At 45.1% G+C, this 25,413-nt stretch overlaps 1 protein-coding gene across 1 annotated transcript in view; it reads right to left on the bottom strand.

The window, feature by feature from the left end:
• fgf11a (fibroblast growth factor 11a) overlaps positions 1–25,413 on the bottom strand; it is a 54,948-nt gene that overhangs the window by 20,995 nt on the left and 8,540 nt on the right. The window contains exon 2 of the mRNA XM_040182761.2: positions 6,056–6,166. Within this exon, the coding sequence (XP_040038695.1) occupies positions 6,056–6,166 (111 nt within the window). The remainder of the gene's footprint in view (positions 1–6,055; positions 6,167–25,413) is intronic.

The raw sequence follows: 25,413 nt of genomic DNA, 5'->3' as shown, positions 1-25,413 counted from the left end.
AAATCAATCCCGCAAGTCAATTTGAGGCTTGAGATCATCAACACAATAAATAAACAAGGAGAAAGTGGAGATGGGATCGGGGGGGGTTGGCTGGGGGGGTAATAGCAGGACACAGAGTTAAGCTGTGCAGAGGGCATCTGCAGGCCTGCACGCTATTGTGGAGCACGGTTGGTCTCTACTGGAATGAGAAGAGATTCAAAGTCATCGGTGAGGAGCCACACGGAGTCGGACCTCTGGACGGGAACCAGTCGGGTCCTTACCTCCTCTCCTGCTCCATGGGAGCCGACTTGGACGAAAGCATTAACGTTTTATGGTAACAATGTGTTGAGTGAGAGCGTCCTGTGAACTGAGCGGTCACCAAACCGACCAGAATCCTCGAGCTGAAGTGAATCATCACGGTCGGTGATGGGGTCAGCGACCAAAAACTAAACACACACAACGGCATTCTGGATTTACAGTGAAGACAAAAAATGATTTGGTCGTTGGACCGGCCCGTTAAACTATTATCCGCCAGCAACCCCTTTATATCGCAGATTACCACGTGCATGGATGCCTCTGATGGCCGTAGTAGTCATTACAGAGGGAGGAAGTCGGTTATGCAATATAGAGAGACAAGGTCCACAAAGGGAGCAGGCCGGGGACGGATGGATGGTTGAATCCGCTGTTGACTTATATAACATTACATTACACGTCATTTAGCTGACGCTTTTATCCAAAGTGACTTATAAACATACGTTGTCACACAATTCACCATATCATCGTTTCATTTCATCTTCACTGCATGTTATCTCCTGTCATTTCAGATCCTCCCACATCATCAGCTCATTACCCTCACCTGGTTCGCCCTCACCTGAAGCACATCCCCTCATCAGCCACTCACTATTTAAGCCCTCACATTCGTTTGTTCCCTGCCAGATTGTCTTGTGTGTTTTACCGAGTTTTCCAGCGGTTTCCCAGTTACTCCGATTTATCCCTGTTTTGAAGCCTGCCTGCCTTTCGACCCCAGAGTCTCTGCCTCCCTGATTGCCACCCTGGTTCTGACCCCTGCCTGTTCCCGTCTATGGATTCCCTGCCTGCCTCTCTCAGATTTGTTTGCCTACTGACGGATCTCCTGGTTTTGACCTTGCCTGACCTGTTGATTGAATCTACCAGTCCCTCCCATCTTGGTCTCGTGCTTTTGGGTTCCATTGGGCACCGGTACCAGTAACCGTGACATACTTAACTTTGGACATTAATAACATGCTCACCTTCAAAACATCACTTAAGTAATGAACCCAACACAAACATTTTAATTTCCATGGATTTTAAATTTCCTTAATCTACCAAGATACTCCTAAATTTGATACTACCTACTACCTAACGTACTACTTTACATGATGAAAAATGGCACCAAAGGGCCTGGACTATTAAAGAGGGGCATCCAAGGGATGCCTAACCCACATGTGATGAATTGATGACATGGTAATGAATCAGTGCGGCGCCTGAGCGATTACAAACAAAGTTAAAAATAAAACCATTTTCATTCATTTGTGTTGTAAAAAATGAGCGCGAGACTCAATAGTAGATTAAATGACTGGACGAAGAGCTTTACGCCTGATTTCCCTCGTGGTCGATGAATCTGATGACAAGACAACTCCTTCCTCTCTCCTGTTATTTAACTTGTAGCTCCGCCCCCCCGGGGCCTCGCTCTCCTTCACGGGTCCCTGGGAGCCCTTATCTGTCTTCCTCCAAGTCCACCCGTCTCCTCTACTCCTCTCTTAACACGGAGCGGTTGAACTAACAACCTTTGTCTCATCTCTCACACTCTCCACGTTTATTTATCCCTATTTAGTTCCCTTTAAATTTCCCGATTGCCTGCTGTTGTCGTCTCCGGCCTGTGTAACAGATACTTCTCCATCAGCGTCCATTCATCGTTGTCCTATTTTACCCTGCAGCCTTCTCTGCCTGTCTCTTTGCCTCACTCTCTTCCCATCTCTGCCTCCTCCATCCTCGTCGGGTATTCTTCCTCAACTCTGGTTCTCTTTTACCCCCCCCCCCCCCCCCCATCCCCCTCCCCATTTGGCTGAGACAGCGGCTGCTTTCAATATTCACATTTCTTATTCCTTGAATACACAGAGCGAGGCTTCCCCCCCTCATCTTTCCTTTCGGCTCTTTGAATTCCTTTTCTCTGTGCCCTCCGTGAGGCAGTGCTATCGAGCACCGGGGGAAGTTAGACAGCGAGAAAGAGCAGACGTCTTCCAGAGCAGAGAAGGAGATAAGTCATATTTCCCTCTAACAGTGGGAGATTGTAATTACAGAGGATAAATCAAGCTCCGCGCACACAGAGTCGATAGCTTGTATCCCTTTCCGTCACATCTTTCCTCCTTTTTTCCCTCCTCTTCTCTCCTCTGTCAAATAGTCTGTCTTGCTGTATCATCCTAGGGTTTTTACTCTCTTCCTCCACAAATTCCGCAAAATTCAAGAGAGAGACCAAATCAGACCAGCCTCTCCATCCGTCCTTGCTGCATTTATTCTCCTCTATTTATTCTTTCCTTTCTTTCGGGTATTTTTTTTTTATCTTCCTTTAGCAGCTTTGAAATCCGTTTTCTAATCGATCTGTTTAGTGCGCGGACCATTTCGAACCCATCGTCACCTTTGTTGTTGTTATTATATCTGTCTGGATGTTACAAGCCAAAACTCATATAACTATATAAATACATATTAGCTAAGGACATGTTTTTTTCAAAAAGTTAACTCTCCATATTATTTAATCATAAATACTTGACATAAAACAACAATATAACTGGCAATAAGCATTTGTTTTTTTCAGAATTTCCTGTGCTGTCATTCTTTTAAAATGTGAAATAAAACGTCAAATAATCAACATTTCTAAATATGTTCCATAACGTGTTGCTCCATTTTGGGTTTTTTTTGGACTTAACCGACCATGAGACCGATGTTTCCAATAAAGAAAGTGAGTTTGTAAAGTCACAGAATTTTGATCCCCCAAAAAATATCTTTCCAAAATATGAGTGCAGAGAATGTCATGGAAGATGATAAATTTTGCCATTAAGTCAAATCTCTCCAATCCAACTGCATTTAACATCCAAACAGATTGGACATCCACATAAAAGGTGGCACGTATCTATCAAGTCTCTGCATTTCACTATTGGCTGCAATGAAAAGAAACTTAGCAGCTTAAATGATAAGAAAATAAACTCAAAAACAGTTCTTAGCAGAATGGTGTGATTCATATATTTAGGCAAACACAGCAGAGTCCTTTGATGGCACATTCTGCCCAATACATGAATATGAATCTCAACGTCGCCGTTGCTTTCAACCATCTTTGTTTTATTACATAACAGCTTGGAAAAGCCAAGAGCAGAGAAGGAGAGGAGCAGGGAGGGAGGAGGGGGTGGCAGCTCCTCTGACCTCCCACCAGAGGGGGGAGACACAGTGATGGAGGAGCCATCAGCTGTGAGCCAGCTGCTGCTACTGCTGCCCAACGCTACCTCCCCTCTCTCTCCCTTTTCTCTCTGTCATCCTCACATTTCTCCCCTGCCTCTCACTCCCTCTGCCAACCCGTCTTGTCTTGCTGGCTCAGTTTCCTCTGACGTATTCCAACGTTCCCTCCTTCGGTTTCGCCGCTCCTCTCTGATTCTCCGCTTCGTTCCTTTTGTTTCAACTTTTTTTTTCTCTGACATTTGTCATTTCTCAGCTTTGTAACAACTTTCCGTATGGCCTAGTTATGAAAGCATGAACAAAAAAGGGCGATGAAAATATTGGCCATTAAAAAAAAAACACGTGTCATTTTTTGTTCGGGAACGTCTCCTTTGCGGTTTCCGTCCCTACGGCATCCTCTTTGGGGGTGAAGCTGCTGTGATGTCAGGTATCCGGGATAGTGATGACCCGCGCATCACTCCCGCTCCATGCAGGGCATTCGGTCGGTGTTGGAGGGGAGATGAAGCCGAGGAGAGGGCTGCGATCCCGGGTCTTTGAAAGGTCAACTGTACTTTGGAGATGATTGGCCTTTCGCAAGTAATTGCGCATAACTGAGAAGGTGTGAGTTGTGTGCTCCAGTTTTTGTTCCGATCAGTACCCTACATTCAGCCAAGGACTCTGTTGGTATGAATCACACTGTTCGTTATTTATTCCATTTTACTGCTGAAGTGGCCTATTTCTTTGGTCTTCTCTGCACACCAGCAATGCCATTAATCGTAGGAAATTAAATATGTCATTTCATGCGTGTTGAAAACCATGGTGCGAGGCTGGAATACCAACTTGATAAGTGGCAACTGCCCAAGACCTCAAGGGGCTTGAAATGCCCCGATTTTATTATGTGGTGCTTTATGGTAATATGATTAATCATAAATGAATATGGGAATACCATAAAAGATCTGGTATGAACTGAACTGACATGACGTGAGGGCTTGTTTTATTGCATTAAATCTGTCATTTCAAATGATCATCTAGTTTTTCCACACATGCATTTCAGCTGATATCTCTGCTCACAAGGTGCATTTTCCTTCATACAATATCAAATTCCCACCGGTCAGTGTGGTCACAATGCATGCATTGAGGGAGGGGGAGGTGGTCAGTGAGCATCACATTTTGTCCATCGACTTTGGACACAAGATGTTTCCTCTTGTTGTATAAAGCAGTAAAAGAGGGGAAAAGGACGTGCAGTGAATTGAAGCGGACTGGTCCCAGGCCAGTTTGCATGTTACTAGAATGTCCGCTGCCAGGGAGACGGCGAGCATGTTCTCTACTGTATGCAGTCAAGTAGATGATTGCGCTGCTGATTGATACTCGAGTGTCGATCACTCAGCGATTCCTGCGCGAAGGCGTAAAAAAGCCGCCTCGGATAACACGTTTTACGTCGCTCGCCCGCCAGCCGCCCCGACGCCGCCCCCCTTGATAATGCAAAGAGCCCCAGGCTGGCATTAAAGCAGATCCCCGGAATTGATGGATTTAGACTTGAGGCATAAGTCAGGCCCGCGCGGACGCTTTGCGGGGTGACCTCCACTGACGGATGTTCACTATCCCGACACACCAGCAGCGCGCTGTTACGCAACAGAAGTCCCCGCTTCCGAGCCCCGCCCGCCATTTGGATGTGCCCTACGGTATTATGTGACCAATATTTCTGGTGGGACATGAGAACGTTTAAAGTTCACAGGGCCGCGATGTTTGCCTCGGTGTAGGTGTGCCGTTACTCATGAGGGAGAAGTGAAGGTCGTCGTGGGCTTAATTCAAACCCACTTATTGTCATACAGAAATATTGTCTTTTAGATAGCTGTATAGGAAGTGTTTCACTTGTTTTAATCAAAATGGAACGCGCAAACACAACTGTCTGAGTCACATTAAACGTATCGATGGGAAATGTCTCCAGGTTAAATCCGAGTTGCAAGCTGTTAACACTGCTGCGCTTTCCACAACTACTGATACCCCAACAAAATGCTGAAATATAAACTTTGCAAAGGGAACCACAGGCAAAAGAGTCAGTGTGAGTGTTTTTTCAAAATTTTGCAAACTTCATGTTTTCTATCCAAAATGGGGTTTTGACAGAAAAAGAAATGCTGTGTTGCCACATCAGGGATGTCCTTTAATACAATATTGATCTCTTTGGGAGGGTTGGAAGGAGTTCAGGAGATCTGACATGGTTGCTCAGTAATTACCCAGGTGAACACCCCTCCTAGAGTTAGGTGTGTGTTGACCAGGTTGTGCTGTTTGTGTGTCCGTGTACATCTAGAGACTCAGCAACAGACGACCACAGCAGCTTATTGTACTAATGGGCAGTAAGCCTTGATTCAGATCCTCAGAGGATTCTCTATTGTCATTGAATTCATTTAAAATACTGCAGTTACAAGTTGAAGGCATAAAGTTACCACAAAATAGTACACTATGAACATGAGATAATGGGGATAGAGAAGATTAAAACAATTACAAGAGATTAAGATAGCGTGCAGTCATTCTAAAACAAGCATGGTACTGTGATGCTGGATTCTGATCAGATACAGGACGTTTAAGGTGGAGATAGGCGGATACATGATACCTAAACGTCTGATTGTTCACTCACAAAAGGAGCTGCTTTCGTCCTTTGTGCCTTCCATGGTGCCATCCGGCAGCATCTGGAGGTAGAAACCGTGTCTGCAGTAAAGCCGTGTGACGATGCCCTTCAGCTGGGGCTCTGCAGAGAAAGCACAGGGTTACACACATGTTAGCAACCTAGGATCACACACACACACACAGCGGTCAATGCACCTTTATTAATGGGCACCCTTACCTAAGGGTATGCACATTGACTAAACAAGAGGCAGGTCTTGATATTCGCAAAGTGGAATAGTCAAACAGTGAAGTGTGTGTGCTTGAAAGTGTGTGTGGATTGATGGGACCCTGCTCGAGAGAAGCATTTTTCATTTTTTTGTGTGTGTGTGTGTTCAGACCAATGCACTCGTCTGTAGACCTACAATAGGGCGACCACCTCAAAGGTGCGAGGCCCCTCAACAAAACAAGGCTCGCGCCTGTGAACGATAAGTGACACAAGAGGGCGGAGCTTAGCGCATCCGAACATAGAATACGTTTTTACGCTACCAAAATGTTTGTGAAGAAACACTGCAAAATGGGACAACTTCCAGATCTGACAACGGCGTGCTATCATCTTGCTTTATGGTCCATTTTACTCGAAATGTCCATCATTTACTAAATGGAAATCATGCTGTTTTGAAGTACGACCCTTTCCTCCCTCCTGCTCGGCAGCGATGGAAAAGACATGGGGAGTTGTCATTATTTGATTTTTAAAAAGGGCGTAAATGTATTTTTACAGTAAGAAAGCGTATTGCTCGTATCAGTTATTTTCACATGTATTCGTTTTGGTTAAAGAGATAGAATTTTCGAGTTTCTTTACCTGTTAGCAGGTTGTGATCATTTAACATGGGTAAATCCTTTGCAGTGGCTCCCTAGAAATATGAACCCTCGAGCACCCTGTAATCTAAGCCCAGCTGTGCACACACAAATCTCCATTTCCTGCATGTAAGAAAGCAAAAGCTCAGGAAACAAACAAGAACAACTGAACCAACATACTGAAAGTTTAATGAACCTTCTCCCGTCATCGGTTTACTTTGCTCCCCGATACCAACTGTCGTCGGCCGTCACGCTCCCATGATTAAATCTAACTTGGATGCAGAGAGACTTTGGCGATTCTTCCTCAAAACTCACGTTTGTGTCACGCGCGTTTCTTTCCTCGGGCCGCACACGCGTCTGACTGACGGGGGGCTATTTCCCTCCGATGTGCTGAGGGAGGCTAAATAGTGGATCAGAAGGAATGTCGGAATGCTCAAGTGTTTCTACCATCAAGTTTTAATGAGATGCATCAAACATGGATGAGGACAGAGAAGTACGGGGGCAGCTGGCAGTTGGCCTTTGGTTGACAGCAGCGGTGAGAGACAGAGAGAGAGGGAGAGAGAGATGCACTGCAAAAAGTATCTTCCCGAACTTCAACGCTCATAAACGTAGATGGAAAACATTCCGATTTGTCTTGTTACTCACATGTGCTGTAACTCTTCCACAGCCACCCTTTTCCTTAACGAGTACTGAATTGCATTTGCAGTGAAAAGTGAAAATACATTAATTTACAGTTTCAGACTCTAAGACTTGAGACACGACTTAGATTGTCCCTTTTCATCATTGTAAATTGAATTTGAACGCAAGGGACTATCAGAAGCTGTGAGATACGTCCAATGATACCTCTGAATTTGTCTGATGCCTTAAGTAGAGCCTCCCCGACTGGTAAATGCCAACGTCCTTCAACGTGATGCTCAGAAGCCGCTTGCAGAGGACGTTACACCTCTGTTTCTTTTGCTTTTTACAGAAGCTGACGAGTTGTCAAGTATATATTCTAAAGCTAAACGATCCTTCTGCAAACCTCCAGAAGTTGCTGAATTGAAGCTCATTAGGACTTGAGATCGACCTTGATGTCTGTGAATTAGTCGAGGGAATGCTGGTGTGTAATCCCCCCCTTTTGTTGCTGACAGAACATGTTTGGAAGCTTTTCATTGGAGGTTCTGGCCTCAGCATCCCAGATTGAGATGCTGTAGCTACTGAAGAGATAAAATCTCCTCCATCCATCGCTGGCGGACCAGACACAGAAGGTCAGACGTTGACTGTTCTGTAATAGCCTGAGTGTTAATCCCAAATTAAGCCTCAGACCAGTGTGTGTTTAACACATCTGCCACAGAGCAACAAACGCACAGAAACAGGCTGAGGTAGACCTTTAGCTCCATCCCAGTTGGATGAGAACGCTGTGATCCAAAACACGACGAGACCCAGAAGTCGTTCAGACGAGGAAACTTTAATAATGTGGAAGTAACGAGGCCGAGATGAGGCCTTTGTGAAATTCCCGCAGGTAGTCAGTTCACCTCAGCGGCTTTGGAGTACACCGAGGACTTGTTATTTGTGTTTTCATTTAGCCAGCATTTATATTCTGGATTATTATACTTATCTACACTTATTGTACTTTTAAACGCTCTGTCTTCCGACTGCGTCGACACAAATGCAGTCGGACCCCCGAGAGAACAGATGGGCGGCTTCACTGGCGCACGGCGGATGAATTATGGCCACCGTAGTTTGTTATAACGATCAGGATACAAAAATCGTTGATAGTAACTAAATACTGTGGACTATACGGCCGCAGCGCTGGTCATTAGTGGGAGTGGGGGAGAGAGGGAGAGCCCTCGCTCTGCTGGTTCCCCTCGACTAGCGGAACAAGCTCCCTCAGTGTTTATAGCGTCCACAGCACTAAAGCTTGAAAACTTAATGGGAGAGAATCGGCATCTTGGTGCATCACTGCACCTAAAATTGATCACAGCTCACAGAGCTGCTGGTCCGGTTTAGGAGGCAACGCTGCCTAGAAAATGAGATCAGAGGTACCACCTCTACTGGACTCTAACGTTGGGTAGAGGAACAGCTGAGATGTGTAAGTCCAGCACACAGTATGGAATTCAGACACAGAATCAGTTTTTTTTATCTCAAAGTACTTCATGTTCAGTTGATTTCACCTAATAACATCAACATTAAACTGCAGGAACCAACTACTAGCAGCTAACAGCTAGGCAGTCCTTTGTGTCGTGAGAATGTCGACATGTTTAGAAGGCAGACACATTTGAAATGCACGACAAAACAAATGAGACTGAAACTGACTAGTCAAAAGATTAAACTATACTCATTACATCAAAAGACCAAATCTATTTCAAGTGCCAGAAATGAGACCGGCGCTGCTTTCTTCCATTCGTGAAAAAATCTAAAAAATTCAAAATTCATCAAGTCATTACATCCTGGAGGCTGGGCGACGGAGCTTCAGGTTCTCACAGGTGCATGCAGGTTCATCTCTAGTCTGTGCCAAGTGTTTTTTGCGCCCCCAAAAAGAGAAAATTTGAACTTATCTGTTCCTGGCTCAGCCAGTTGGACAAACGGCACTACAGTGTAATTCTCTCTAATCAAATATAGCACTGTGGGCAGATTCCCAGTTGGTTTCTGCAACTTAACATGCTGTGGTTCTGCACACCGGTCCCAGAAACACTGCTCAGCTTTCCCCAGAGTTAATAAGCTTGTTACTCCCCACTGACTCCAATATCATCCAGCAGATTTGACTATTGCTAGTATTCCATCTCGCAGCATTCACTGCATCCAATCGCTTGGCGGCAGCCACAAAACCAATAACACGTCCTGTTTAGAAATGAGCACGAGTGAAGTATGCCATGTAGATCCTTTTCATACCACAGTCAAGCTTTTTTGTATTATTTACACGCTTCCCTAAAGCTGAAAGAAAATCGGGATTCAGGGTGAGAAGGCAACGTGTGAGTCGCTCATATTTTCATATTTCACCATTCATATTAAGTCCACTGCTAAATTGCATGAAATTAGGGGCTCACCGTGGCCGCAGTTGACAGTGAATAATGGGCATAAAGGCGGGGAGAGCCTACAAGGTAATGGCTATATTTACAAGGCCCATCAATCATCTGCAAACCGCCAGTAGCCTCATCCCTCATAGGAGGGAGAGGGAGAAAGGGGCGGGACGCCTCCAAGACAAGCTGCTTCTTCCTTCTCAATAAGAATTACGCAAAATGACATAAGTTTGAACGTTGTGACTGACTGAGAAGAAGTAGCCAAAGAACAGCAGGTAGTTGTATCGGCTTCGGGAATGGCTAAAGTTGAGAATAAAAAGAAGTGTTAAGTAAAGAAAGATCGACATTTGTGAAAATCCAATTATGACACGTGGAAAGATGTATTCTGTGAAAGAGTTGAATGGTGCCACACAAATAGCAATAGAGTATAAACTGTGGAGACAAGAAGAATAGACCAATAAAAGGTGTGTTTGTAAAAGCCTTGGATAGACGTGAAATACACACTCATCTATCTACACCAGCCCTTAACTTAAGACACCGCAAACAACCACGGATTCGTTCTGCTGAAAGTAACACGGTTAGTAGACATCGGCTCACAGCAACTGTAATGGACGCGCTGCTGGATAGAGAAACACATGGAGCGGATTTGTCTTCATTCATGTGGACCTCAGGGATCTGGCTGCAACAATATTGTGTATGTGTTCAAGGGTAACAATTAACATTTTGTAAAACTCGTGGTTGTGATTAATACTGTCTGCTTTTTAATTGTATGACAGAGTGGGGAACTACGAAGCCATGGTATGAATATGCATATATCATATAATGTATGTATCATGTCCCAGATACGTCGTGTAGCCCTTCATTCAGCCACTGTGGTAAAGATGTTCTATCTCTGTCAAAGGTCACCTTTGAGTCCTGTGGAGACTGTAGGTATAAAGACCTAAATGATTTCAACACGTTCATTCTTGCAAGAAGTAGCACGCAGTCCACAAAGTTGCACCAACACCATGTAGATAAAATAGAGCAGATCTATATACAGCAATGATACAAAATAATTTGATTATATAACAAACTGACGGCAACATTTTGCCAGAATTAGATTAATTGGTGTGGAATATTTCCAGTTTTTTTATCAATATAAACATACACCAGAATTTGTGATCTCAAAAAAGTGACCCATCAGAAGAAAAAAAGAAAAAGCAATTGAATAAAAGTGACACAGCACGCACACAGGAATAGGTCAGGGAGACGTTGGATTAATTAGAAAAGCAACGAGTGAACTTTTCCATCTGCGCGCTAAAGCTTAATGATTTAAAGCTTAAATTAATGGCCTTATAATTAAGTCAGAGAGAGACAGAAACAAAAGCAGCTGTCTAGAAGTGAGAGAGTGTATATGGAGAGGAAGATAAGGAAAGGGGATAAAGAACCCCATTGAAAATGGGATGAGAAGAAGAAAGAGCGCGTCAGGGAGGGGAGGTGGGGGGGGGGGGGGGGGGGGGGGTTAGGGGGTCTGTGTTTGTACAGGGAAAGAGGCAGTGATGTGGAGACCAGCAGAGAGAAGAAGCTCCCGGTGAAAGCTGGATCACAGAGGAGAGAACACACACGGCTTTTGGATCAGAGACTGAAAACAAGGACGAGAGAGAACTCGTGTCAAATAGAGAATCTAAGGGATGGAGGACTGATATTTTATGAAGCATCAAAGTCAAAGCTGAACTAGAATATCCTGCTCCGGCCGTGTACTATTCCTGCAGCATATTGGTCCGGACCAGCCCAAACAAAACTCCCCACCCATACACTTCCTCTCTCTCCAACATCCACCCCTCTCTCTGTCTCTTGCCCCCCCTCACTCTCAGTTTATATCTCTTTTCTTTTAATGACCCCTTACATCTTTAGCTTTATAACACCGTGCCATATTTCTCCTCTGCCTGGTAAGTGTTGACCTACACCGAGATGAATAGGCATATTCCCGTAAGAGCCATTAGAAGCAAATACAGGCAAACGTCCTGTCTGTAGATGCTCTCCAGACGATACTTCAAGCATATTATGCCATAAACCAGAGCAACGCACAAGTGGAGGAAATAAATATCAGACATAAAAATATGACAGAATTTCCCCCAATAGACACAAATTGCCCAAATTCGGAAAGGGTACGTCTCTTTTACTAATTCCGAGCTGTCGTTCTCTTTTAATTGCCCCCCATGAGACGGCCCACTAAATTCAAATGTGGTGGATGTGGTTTCACTGTAGTGAAACCACATCCAATGATGACGCTCCATCTGTGTGTGTGTCAACGGACATGCGCATGTTCTCTTCTTCATGCTTGTGTGTGTTCTTGGCTGAGACTCCGACAGGGATGGATGAGGCGGAGTCGACCCTGCAAGGGGCTTTTGTGCTGTTGCGTCAGTGACCTCTGACCTCGGCAAGGCAGGTCGTGGCAGACACACAGACCCCCATCGTGCATAATTTAATGACCAGTCGCTGTCTCGCCGCAACACAAATACACACACACACACACACACACAGAGGTGAGTTTCAGTGGCGTGTGTGTGTGGGTGTGTGTGATCGTGCATTGAGGAAGTTAAACAACCCAGAAGGACCCTTTGCTCAATTCCTCCCTTGGATCGCATCCAGAGTCGCTGATAGAAGAGGACGAATCAATTTGCTTTCACATTATCAGAAACACCTCACAGCTCTACGTGTGCTGCTTTTAAACATGGAGGCCTGGATGTCATTGCAGAGGGAATTGTGATGTCTCGGTTTGAGGCTGTGACTTGCTTGTATTTCAGGATGATCAAAATCAGATATCACAACAAGTTTTATGGTTTAGTAACAATTCTGAAAGGTCCCGCCAGCTAGTTATTCTTCATCACGCCACATGTGTCATGATGCGTTTTCTTCTCTTATTTCCAACACTTTTTTGAGAATAGAAGAAAAAGTATACGGGGCTATGCGTTTTTTGTCGTTGATTTTCCCCACCCCGATGGGGGGGGAGACGTCTCCCACGTCCTTCCTCCTCTCTTCATCTCCTTCCCTTGGCACAGCACCCCTCTCTGCCTCTCCCTCTCTCAGCAGTGGAACGTGGCACACAATGCTAATCAGGCTCTCGCTGTATGTACGTCTCTTCTCATACGAGAGAGAGCCAGGAGTCATAAAAAGAAACAAACTTTGCCCCTTTTTGGAAGTTTGTGTCAGCTTCTGGTCACATGATGGAAAATCAATGACCACCATAGCTGGTTGTATCCCTCATGTAAGTTTTAGAGTGATATTTCCATCTGCAAGTTGAAAATGATAGCGTCGTCTGGGTGATGTAGTGTCACCATCTTTATTTCACTGCAGCAGTGTTTGTGATTAAATAAAATTAAATGTAGAACTACAGTACTTCTCTCAGTCGATGACTCATCTTCCAAAAGCCTCACTGGAGATTTGGGAGTTCCATACAGGACTACCCAAGTTTACTTTAACTATGTCATATGTGCATATGTCCATGAATACACTCAGAAGTCACAGAATAAAGACGCTCCTGAACTAGTCTGAGAATCACCACACAAGTTTCTTTCAGTGTCAAAGTAATCCTGGGACAGTTGTCAGTCAATCTACGGGTACCATCAAATGTAAAATAACAGTCCTTATGTTTGATCAACCCAAAGCCCCCAGCTGAAGCTCAGGATTCCTTTAATGGTACAATGCAAATGCTGAAAACAAAACATTTTGGGGCAACGTTTTTCTCCGAAGGGAGGACAGGCTTGTAAAGAAGGAGAAAAAAAGCAGAGTGATAATATCCCTCTGAAGCTCTCTGGACACTGATCTAAACTAGCTGCTGGTCAGCTTCAGTTTGACACCTCCCTTGAGTTAAAGCAAGACAGCAGTGAATGGAAACCCAATTCCAAAGACCCCTAGAAAGAGAGTGAGGGCCAAACACGATCGGCTCTGAGTGACTCACTGTAAGGCCAACGTGATCTGCTTTCCACTTCATTACATTAAAACAGGCGCCCGGGGTTCTGAGAGACGCTGTCTGTCCTCTGGGTGAAACACAGGACTTAATGTCCTCGCGAAGGACATGGGACGTACAGTAGAGTGTGTGTGTGTGTGTGTGTGTGTGTGTGCGTTTGTTTTGTCCTGCAGCGGTTGTGTTCCTTCTGTGAGACGCTACTAATTAGGCTCTCAGCGACAGACAGACAGCAAACAAGCGACTGCCTGCTGCATCACTCCGGGAGTGTGTGTGTGTGTGTCGGGGGGGGGGGGGGACCGGATCGTCAGACAGGAAACACCCCGGGTGTCCTGGCAACCTGCGAAGCGCCACGGGGACCGGCGTGCTGTGCATCACCCGGAGACCGCTGCGAGGGCGTGTAGTCGTTCCCTTGTTCGCTCTCTATCTCTCTCGCTGTGTAATCATATCCTTTACACCATAGGCTCCCAATCTAATCTCATGCATCGCTACTCTTTAATTAAACTGATTTGCGGAGACTCTCTCTCTCTCTCTCTCTCTTGCAGCCTGTCCCCCGATTCATTCATGCCGCTGTACCAAAACACACACACACTCATGGCGTGTATCCTCATCCCACTACGTCCTCGTCTGCATTCACCCCAAATGGAAAGCTGCCGCAGCGTGGTTCACGAAACGCTCCCGCTAGTTGTTTGCTGGTCTCGCTGAAGCAGCTGTCCCCCTTCCAGCAGGGTCTCCCGGCGTGATTGGTGACACCGGGAGACCCTGCTGGTGACCCAGCGAGGAGACGGTCAGCTGGAGTGTCCTGAAGTCCAGTGCGCACCGGGCCGCCGCGGAGGGAGCGCGTTTGTCGGCTGAAACTGAACCGAAGGAGATGGGGGTTATCCTTCTTTTTTCTTTGTCTCAACTCCGCTAGGGCTCATCACATGAAACAAGAGGAAACACACACACACACACACACACACACACACACACACACACACAGCAGGGTTTGTACAGTTAGCTCCGGTGCCTCGGGGTCGAATTTGCTGCGCAGAGATAATAGAAATGAAGCCAGAGTACACTCTCTTTCCCGCTCTTCCTCTCTTTATAATTTCCTCTTTGTTCACCTGCTTATCTACCTCCTTCTCCCTCCCTCTCCCCGTTCTCGCCTTGGTTCTGAAGAATTCAATTTCCCTCCAGCTAGTAACTGTTCTGTAATTATACAAGCTGCTTTATTGAACTGGACGGGGATAATTCTCTTTTCGCGCACAGAGACGCCCCCCCCACCATTAAAGGCAGTCCGGGCAACCCCATTATCTGCAGACGGCCCGGTGGTCTCCTCGTACATCTGCTCCTCCGTCGTTCCTCTTCTCCCCGTTGTCCCTTCAGTACTTCTCTCTTCTTGCTTCTTCAGCTCGGCGTGAGTGAGTCTATTTATTGTCGTCGTGTATCTCCATTACGCCTGCCTGCGAGGGTACCCCCCCATCAACCGCCCCCCCCACCCCCCCACACCCCACAGGGATAGAAGTTGGGTCGCAAGCCCACAATTGGTATTAAGGCGGGAGGATGAAGAGTAACAGAGTACGTTTACTGAAGAAGTGAGAGATAGGAGATGTTCAGGTGCAGAATGAGCTTTACTGAACCTGCTTGCACACATTGTGCTGAAATGAACAGTTCTCCTCTGATTCATGCCGAGCCCCCACACACAAATATAAGACTAGAAAAGCAATTTAACTAAGCACACTTAATCGCTATCGACAATCAGCCGGACTCCCCATCAGCGTTGCTCTGATAATGTCTGAGCCCGGTTGAGACGCAAATAGATGACTGGTGTGACCCAATGTTACGACCAGGAGCCCCTAAAGGGAAATCGGCTTCAGCTGCCCGGACAGGTGAGAGGTTGAGCCTGTAGCTGATGTGTGGGATTCACATTCTTCACATTCAAGATTATCCCCCAAAATCCAGACATTTTTTACTTGCTTTACTTACTTGCTTCAATTGCTGTTGGTAAGAGGATTTGGTAAGCAGCACCAAAGTGTGAAGCCATGATGACTGTCAGGACGATCATCACCGCCATGCAACCGGTCCTGGGAGATTTACAGCGTACATAAGTGACGGCTTCTAGAGCGGTGAGGGGAGGAGGACTGAGTGGCAGGTTTATACTAAGGTGATCGGCTCTCCCGTGTCGGTTGGCTTTGTCTTATCTTTTAGTCGCAGGGAAGGTGAGGTGGGGGTGGAGGATGGGAATCCTCAGCTCTTTTCTATATCTAATTTCTGCCGGGTGGGCAGTGGGGTCTTAGAAATTACAGCTGAGTCAAAGCACCTTTAGGCTGCAGGAGGATTGAGAGCCGAGAGGCTGAGAAATGTGGAAACGGAGAATATATTTGCTGAGGAAAAGACCAAATAAGGTTTGTTGCAAAAGTATGTGTGCACGCGAGTTGGTTCTTGTTACGTACACGTAGATCATTTAAAAGTCAAGTCACGTTACATGATTTGACTTTGACACTTAACAGCAGTCGCTCGGCCCCAGTTCTGTGTTCGTTGGACCCCGTTTCATCCTCCCTACGCAGCCCGGCCTGCTCTATATGCAACGCCGTCTGACCCACCAGGGGTCGGCAACTCATTTGGTCATATTGCATTAGTATCGCAATAAAGCATATGCCCCAGTAGGTGCAGCCGGCCTCTTGCTATCCCATATCCTCCAGACTGAAAACCACTGATGACGCCCGATTAGGCCATTCAGAAGGCCCATAACGTTTAAAGTGGGTGCTTCAAGGAAGACGTTCTTTAGAAGAAGAAGTTCTGTACTGTGTGCCTTTTGCTTTGGTGCATCACATACTCAAAAAAAAAAAACAGCATAAAAGTTGGCTGTTACACTGACAAATAAAAGAAATGTATGCATGCAGGTCAAGTATAATATAATGTATAGATGCATTCATCTCAGAGTCTGTCTGCAAGCTTTGTATGAAAAGTACTTCTGCTTGTGGACTGATTACAATACCACAGCAGAAAACCTGTCTGGGTGGATCAGTTCAGGCGAACGTGGTGTGAGCCATCGTCAGTGGAGAGTTAAAGATGAGAGTCAATCCTTTTTTTAAAGGACTTAACCAAATAAAACAATGTCACGGTGAAAATCAATTTTCACAGCAGGCTTTTAAATCGTACGTTCATTTTAAAACACTTTTTCTTGACGGCACTGAGTAGCCGGGCATAGAGCAGCAAAGGAGGGATCAATCTCCACAGCAGTAAACTCTCCTCTTCTGTACTGCCCAGTCAGGGTTTCCCCGGGTGACTCACTGCACGCAACCTCTTCCCCCTCCCCGCCGCCGCCCCCTCCCCTCCTCACGGTGCCACTGCTTCACTTATGGCACTTGACACGTGCTCAAATGTGAACCGTGATCCACACAGGCATCAACTTTCTATGTCACAGCCTTCTGACATAAGCACTTCTCAGCAACCTGACTGACGTTAATCTAACATTTATGCTTCCCATAACACAGCACCACCCTCGGGGTGTGTGTGTGTGTGTGTAAGCGGGTTAATATTTGAATCAGTTTCTAACACTTTGAGTGTTCACTTTACCTTGACATGAAGTAGGTGGACGAGTACGCTTTATGAAGAACTTACACACAGCTTATACTGCTGTGTAATGGGTGTAAGGAGGCTTCACTTATGGGAATAGCGATTATTAGTATTCATAATACTTTTCTAGATAATATGTGCATTTACACCAAGTACATTTCAAAGTTACTTTAAAGTTGTTTTTAAATCAATCCAATGCATCTGCCTACATATTGATTAGCTCAGCATTGCTTTGGGAAAACCTGGCTGTCCCTTCTGTTTTTTATATATTTTTTTAAACAAAAAATAGTATTAGATCAACTCTCAGTGACCTTTTTGGCTTTGTCGCTGTGTCCAGGGTATTTATTTAGACTTTTAAAAGTATTTGTAGTTTTGGTAAGCCTTATTCACAGTTACCTGAACTGAAATGACGCATGTTCCTGTATTTTATGGTGTTTAATATTTTGCCAAAGGCGGGCTCAGACACACACACACACACACACACACAGCTCAGACGGAGTGGAGAAGGAGAGCAGCTACAATTTTTGCGTTACGTCTTGAGTAAAAACACCTGTACGATGCCTGATAAAAATCAAATGAACAAATCGGCTAAAAAAGCCTTGATCGGCCCAAATATTGATCTTCGAGGACCGATTGGATATACGTTCTTGTAGACCCAGCAATAAGAATAAAAAAATCTTCAAAAAAGTTCACGTCAATGCCTATGACCTCAAACCCATTATTATTTTGGACAACGTTAAAGTTTCTAAAGTCAAATTGTTGCAATCTAAGTGAAATAATGCAGATCCAACTTTGGTTTGAGGGTTATTTTAAACAGAAACCCAGTAAGCAAACGTTCATGAGAATTCCCTGACTATGTTGAGCATCAAGTGTCCACTTGACCAACATCTTGCTCCTAGGACATTGACCAGAGTCAGAGAGCTTCAGAAAAACATGACATCACAAATCACTGAAGCTAGAGTTCAAACTATTTCAATACAGATAAACAGGCCTTTATATTGCTATTCATTGATCTCGCATTTGACTCAAAACAAAACTACATGTTGAGCTATGCATGAGTGAGTGTGGGCGCGTGCATTGACTAATGCAGATGCCGTCATTGAGGGTACAAGGGCATCGCTAAAAGCCCTCTTCATGCAAATGAGGCGGAGATTGCAGAGTGCGTGTGTGTCACAGACGGGACATATCTCATAATGATAACTTATCGCAGCCAGCAGATACGCCTGATATCGACTATGAGGGACACAGACACAGGGAGTGTGTCCTCCCACCTCTGCTTCACACACACACAAACGCACACATGCATGCGCACGGTTATACTCTCGGTTACTCATTAACAAATTTATTAATGGCCTCTTAATGATGTCTGCTTATCTTCTTCTGAAGCACCGGCACTGCCCCCGGACTCCAATTTCAGTAACGCTCACACAAAGTAGTCACATATTTACATAAAACCCTTGTAACGCACTCCCTTCACATAACATAACAGTGTGTGTGTCTCCCACCCAGCATTTCAAAACACACACATGCGCACACAGAGTTTTTCAGACCAAATGATCTGATGAAGACCCACGTGAGACTCATGAGTTGACTTCTTTCCTTCCCTTGATATGATGGAGCGCGGCTGGTAGCTCTGTCTTTCCCGGCCCTCTCTTCCCTCCCTCCATCGCTCTGTACCTTGTCCTGGGAAAAGTTTTTTTTTCAATTATCTTCCTCCCTCCAACACTCTCCTCCTTTCCTTCTTCCTGTATCAGTCCATCTCTCTCTCCTCTGCCTCTGACCCCCCCTTTCTCCTCTTTATCCTTCTATCGCCAATCTAGAGCTGCCTTTAGTTCTTGCCTCCTCTTCCCTATCTGTCCATCTCTCTCTGGCTTCCCAAGATATATCGGTGCGCTCCATACCTCTTTACCTCCCTTTATTCTCTATCCACCTGACTCATCAGCTCCTGCAGAGCTCCACCAGCCCTGATAGCCTTTTCTTTTCTCCATCCAATTGTATGAGGTAGTAAAGCATTTCCTTTTTCTTTTTCCTTGCCCATGAACATCCCATGAAGGTTAATATTTTCTTCACTGTTTATCCACGCAGGCAATATACACACTGAATAATCACAGCAGTCTTTCAGCAGCGATAGGACCCACGCTGCAAATGGACGCCATCTCTTTTGACATAGTGTAGGTATATAAAAAAGAGCTACATGGAAATTGGGGACAGACACATTCAAAGACAGTTTTGTTAAGAATCCAAACTGTCTGAAAGTTTGTAACTTCCACAGACCTCCTGACTGGTAACACCACACCATTTCAATATCTCTGCTCTATGTCTGCTGTCTCTAGCTAGAGGTCTGTCCTTCTCTGCTCTAATCACACAATCTCCCATTCACTTTCAGTCCCAGAGAGGGTGGGCGGGGGGGTCGGATGCTTCACTTCACACACCTTTTTATAGGTATTTTTTAAGTAGAACTTTATGGCTAACCATTTTCTAGATGTTGGCAGAGATTACTGAAAAAGCCCAGTGGGTTTCAAAACATCGTGCCCCTTTGCAATGGTGTTTCCCAGACCCTGAACGCCACATTCTACTGAGCTCGCATGGACACAGGGGACCGAATCTGAGTGGCTTGTTGAATCACATGTTTTCTGATCTCGAGTGGGCCGTGTTATCGCAGTCTGTGGGCTCGTGGGTGAATGAGGAGTGTTTTTCATGATATGTCCGCTTCATTATGACGCCGCTCAGGGTTAATGCGGCATGTGGTGAAAAAACTTCACTGCAGATTTTAGCACACATGAAAACGTCATTGGTAGTTTATAGATTAGGAGAAAGATAATAGATTGGATCAATAAAAACTTGTTGATTATGTTAAATGCAAGTGAAAATAATGAAAAGCAATTGAAACAAATGGATCCCTGTGTGAGTGCTGGGAGGGAGGGTGGGGGGGGGGGCTAAGATGGCGTCCTGCCACAAAGTCTGCGCTCTCTGGAGCGAGCGGCGGAGACTTTGGCAGAGTTCACTCAATCCTGGGGCCGGCAGCTCGCAGGAAGATCACGAGCCGTGAAGGTACAGGAGTCGCACAAAGCAAACCCTTGGCGGTGATGCACACGTCTAATTGTGATTCAGCTCTCTGAATCCAGCTTGTTCTCTGTCACATCCAATTCCAGCTACAGCGTTAGCTGCCACCTTCCACGTTCTACCACAGATCCACGCTCAACACAGACCTTTATGATGAACAATTCAAGAGAATAAATATCTGTTTCAATTATATTGCTTCTATTTCCGCTGGTTTTCCCTCAGATATGCTGCACTACACAGAGTGTGACACTTAAAAAATGTAAGCAATGTTAGAATGAAATCCTCTGCAGACGTGGTGAAATGAGGAGCCTTGATTTTAGTGTGCGACATGAATTTGTGATGAAAACCCAGTTAAATTAGTGATAACGTCTGGTTTTATTAAAAGGCTTTCACCTTGAATCCTGACACGTCCTAATGTGCATCACACGGAACACACTGAACAAGACTTCATATGTTAATGTTGCCATTAATGCGCGGGGCGTGAATAAAAGCGGAGACCAATAGATGTTCTGCAGACAGCATCATGGACTGGGATCCGTCTTGTGACCTTTGTGAATGTCAGCACCCGACCGGCGCTCCATCCCGTCACTTACCACTTCCAAACGTCTAATAAAGCAGAGATGGTTTAGAAATAATGATGATAAATATCTGTGAATGGCTGTCCTTCATGGCCCAATGGCCTTAAGGGGCTTACGACGTCTAAACCTACAGGGGTTTTAAGCAGCGCTACATTCTCTCTCTCTCTCTCTCTCTCTCTCGCCCCTCTGCTCTCTGCTGCGAGTCAAATATTCAGCAGGAAACCGTGAGCTTTGGAATGTGACATTAAAGGATGAAAATGATTTTAACTGACTCCCCGCCAACGCACAGGACTTTCGTATTGAGGATAAACAGTTCTGCCAAGTGCAGTGAGAGGGATGCATACCGGGTAACTACCAGTACTCACTAAATATTGGCAAATACAAAAGCTCTAAATCTAAAATGAAAGTTCCTTGTGGTCTTTTACATACATGTTCTGTATTGCAAACCTTATATTTATGCCATTTCCATGTATATTAATGCTGTCGCTTCCCATACATGAAGAATAAAGATTCACAGAGGCCAAAACACAGACTGCCCACTTCCTTTTCACCAGGTGGTTAAACGTTTGTGGTGAATTTGTGTTTCGCTTTAAAGAGCGGGAGATATTTTAACCCAGCCTCTGCGCTGGACTTAATGAATGTCTGCGAGAGCCTTCTATCTCTGTCTGTTGCTATCGCGCTCTCCCTCCCTAATTGCATGATGGATAATTTAATAGCAGAGGTAAAGCCCCAGACTCGGGTGGAGGTTCTCCTCTCATCTGCACGCAAACTGTCTTGTGAGAGAACAGCAAAACCACCCAAGAGCACATGAACTGCACAAGAGTGCGTAGCCGTGCGACGCTGCCCAGGCGCTGGACGCGAGGAGGTTGCGCTCCGGCTCGTCTCCAGCTTCACAGACTGACGGCACATTAAAGTGAAGGATGCGTCCCGCACCTGTGCCCGTGTACCACGGGGGAACAAACACAGGTAGACATGCCGCAGTCAGCAGCAACGCAACACACACACACACACAACCTTTTCAAACCCTGACACGGAGAAAACATGCATCCGCTGAGGGTCCACAGTCATCATCAACTCATGCGCCCCTGAAAGCAAACGCGGTACCTGGAGAGGCGTTCACGGGGCATAGATCACATCTATCCTTTATATATATATATATATATATATATACACACATACATACATACACACATACACACATACATACATACATACATACATACATATAGAACATGCATCACAAGCCAGCAATGACAAATACAAATCACTGTGTCAAAACACTACCACTGCCTGTATGTGCCGGCAAGTTGCATTATTCAGGGTTATTCATGTACCGACATGGGAACAGGACTTTAAGTACAGTAAATACAACATGCATGTTCAAGTGCTCCATGTGCATGTAGATAAAACGCATTACCGTAAGTGTGTTTCAGTGATGCCTCAACAAATGGCAGGTTTAGTTTAAAGTTAACAAAGCATCTATTTTAACTGCTCCTGGTAGCTTACAATCTTTTATTATTCAACACACTGTCAGAATTGGCATTCCACCAGACATTCTGAATATTAGGCAAATAATTCTTCTCTATCACCTCTAAATTAGAAGCAAAGTACTATTCATTTAATAACAACCCAGGGTTCAGCCTCAGCAGCGGTCAGTAAATCCTACAGCACCCTTGGGTGCCACAGCCTCTGTGATCAAAATGAACGCATAATCAGATATGGACACAAGCAGTAAAGACATGAGGTTATGGTGGTGTGTATGTGTGTGTGTGTGTGTGTGTGTGTGTGTGTGTGTGTGTGTGTGTGTGTGTGTGTGTGCTAGTGAGAGGTCAACACACAACAAGAGAGAGAGAGCGAGCGAGAGAGAAATGTGGATTATCATGACATATGATTTATGGAGCCTTCTTTGAAACAATGTCACTTTGTTCAGGGACACAGTTCGAGCTGAGAGAGAGATCACACTCTCCACGCATGACCGGGACCGGTTTGTATGTGTGTGTCCATCGCCCTGTGCCTTTCTAGCCTGGAGCATTTTACAACGTTTCCCCCACAGTTGTGTGTCTGTTTGTGTGGATCCAAAACCGCCTTCTTGTTCTTCTTCTTCATGCGACGCATGTCGGCTGCGCACAGAAACCATGCGGCAAATTGATTGCGTACAAATTTCTAATGGTACCTTTACTGTTCTCAGCATGTTTATTTTGCGACTTAACTAAGAGCATTGATTATTTAAGGAACAGCCCGCGGTTTCTGCAGGTGGTTTGACTTTGAGGAAAGCAAGGTGGGGTCGGTGGTGGTGTGGGGGGGTGCAAGATGCTGACTCGACGCTTGCCGGTCATTTGTTACTTGGGCTCTCAAGACGGTGAATCCCAGCGGAGGGGAAATTATTTGACGCAAAATAAGATGTTGAGTGCTGCTGTAGATAAATGCGAGCAGATTTGCATGCATCACTGTGTGTGTGCGTGTGTATGTGGATCTCAGGTGGAGGTCATTTGAAGAGCACAGTATCCAGATTGAACCGTTTGGCATCATTGCCCTGCTTTGTTTACGTTTTAATGTCTGTACCGTGTCAACAACGTGCCACACTGAGTCTAAGCTCACCTCTTTCCTACCAGGACACCTTGCAGCCTTATTTAAATCCGACCGGTCACACACACACACACACACACACACACACACAGCCCAGACACGCACCGCAATACATCAAGTTACACAACCAATGAGCACACACTCGCTCTCTAGAAATATTGCATTTTGTCTAATGATGATGATTGATGAACATTTTAAAAAACACTCAAACGCATCAAAAGAAATGGTGGTCCGCTTCATAAATGATTTGGTTTGGAGGGGAGAAACTGAAAGCCCACATTGATCACAACACAGGGCCAAATGTTTCCGGGCAGCATTTCATACGCAACATCTGCCACACTGGCAGAGACAGAGGGCGGGAACGGCTACTGCATTTACACTTCTCATTTAGTTGGTGCTTTTAACCAAAGCGACGTAGAATAAGTGCATTTAACCAGGAAGGTACAGACCCACAACAACAAGAATCAAGAAAGTACCATTTCTTCAAGAAGGCCAAAGTGCTAGAAGTAGGTGTCATAGTGGGTGTTACAGTTTTTAACAACTGCTTACACACAAAATATTTTCATGTCACACGATTTTTGAAACCTCTCACTCAAAGTGCAAAACTACATGCCAAATCTTCAAAACCATAAGCTATTTCTCAGGGAAACTCAGTTTTCAATTGCATAAAACACTTTTTTCAAAACACTATACACACAATTCTCTACCTAAAACACAAACATCTATCAGGAAGTGACTTGCTTTCCTTTTCCAAACACTACCAATAAAAATGCTACACTTATTCACCAGGTCACACAGACACACTCCTCATATGTGCAAATACTAATTGCTTAACTGATCACTAACCAATTACTTGGTGAACATTAGTTTCGTCTTCCATATGTAGGTACCTACTTTTATACCAACATAAGAAGTTTTTAAGAGTCAAGACCCGTTTTCATGTGGCGTGAAGTTATTCTGGTTAGCAACTAGCGTCACATAAAGTTCTCAAAATATCCATCAAACCCTCCAAATTTAAAAGTGGGCCTGCACATACTTTGCAAGAACGAGGATTGTGTGAAGGCACATAGAGAATGAATTTTGAGACAATGTTAGTTTTCACCGGGCTGGTCTGGTCCAAAACTGGTTTGCCACCCATCCACAATTTGTAGTTTTGTACCTACCCCCATATTCACCTTCTCTAAATCCCATAGAGGAATTCTTCTCAGCCTGGCGCTGGAAAGTGTATGATCGCCAACCCTAAGCCCGCATGCCGCTTCTCCAGGCAATGGAGGGAAATAGACACGCATGTGGGGATATAGAAGTTGCCTCTGTCTCTATCTTGTGATTTGGACGAAGTATTGTGGCCAGACCCAGCTCGGAGAAGAGATGGAGCTTAGCACTGGGGACTGCACCCCCCCTCCCACCCTGCCAATTCCTCGACCGGGACCCCACGTACAATTTACTGTATTCTACTGTAAAGAATATACTTTTGGTTTACATGTCGGGGGTTGTCGTGGCGCAGGGGTTAGAGAAGGTGTGCTGGGAAGCACAAGGTTGGTGGTTTGAGTCCAGGCTGCCCCATGTTCCATGTCAAAGCGTCCCTGAGCAAGACACCTAACCTCTAATTGCTCCCCGGGCAAAAATGTGAAAAAGCCATGGGTTTAAACTGTAATGTAAGTCGCTTTGGATAAAAGCGTTTATAGTTTTGTTGTATGCTAATGTATACAACAGTAATGTTTGGCCTAGTAAATATTTTCTGTTTATACATTGCATTGGCGTTGGTGTACTTGTTACCCCTCTCAGCACATCACTTTCACTG

Source organism: Gasterosteus aculeatus, chromosome 7, assembly GCF_964276395.1.
Source record: "Gasterosteus aculeatus chromosome 7, fGasAcu3.hap1.1, whole genome shotgun sequence".
Classification (NCBI taxonomy): Eukaryota; Metazoa; Chordata; class Actinopteri; order Perciformes; family Gasterosteidae; genus Gasterosteus; species Gasterosteus aculeatus.
The sequence above is the reverse complement of the archived record's forward strand: the minus strand, read 5'-3'. Positions and strand labels throughout refer to the sequence as shown.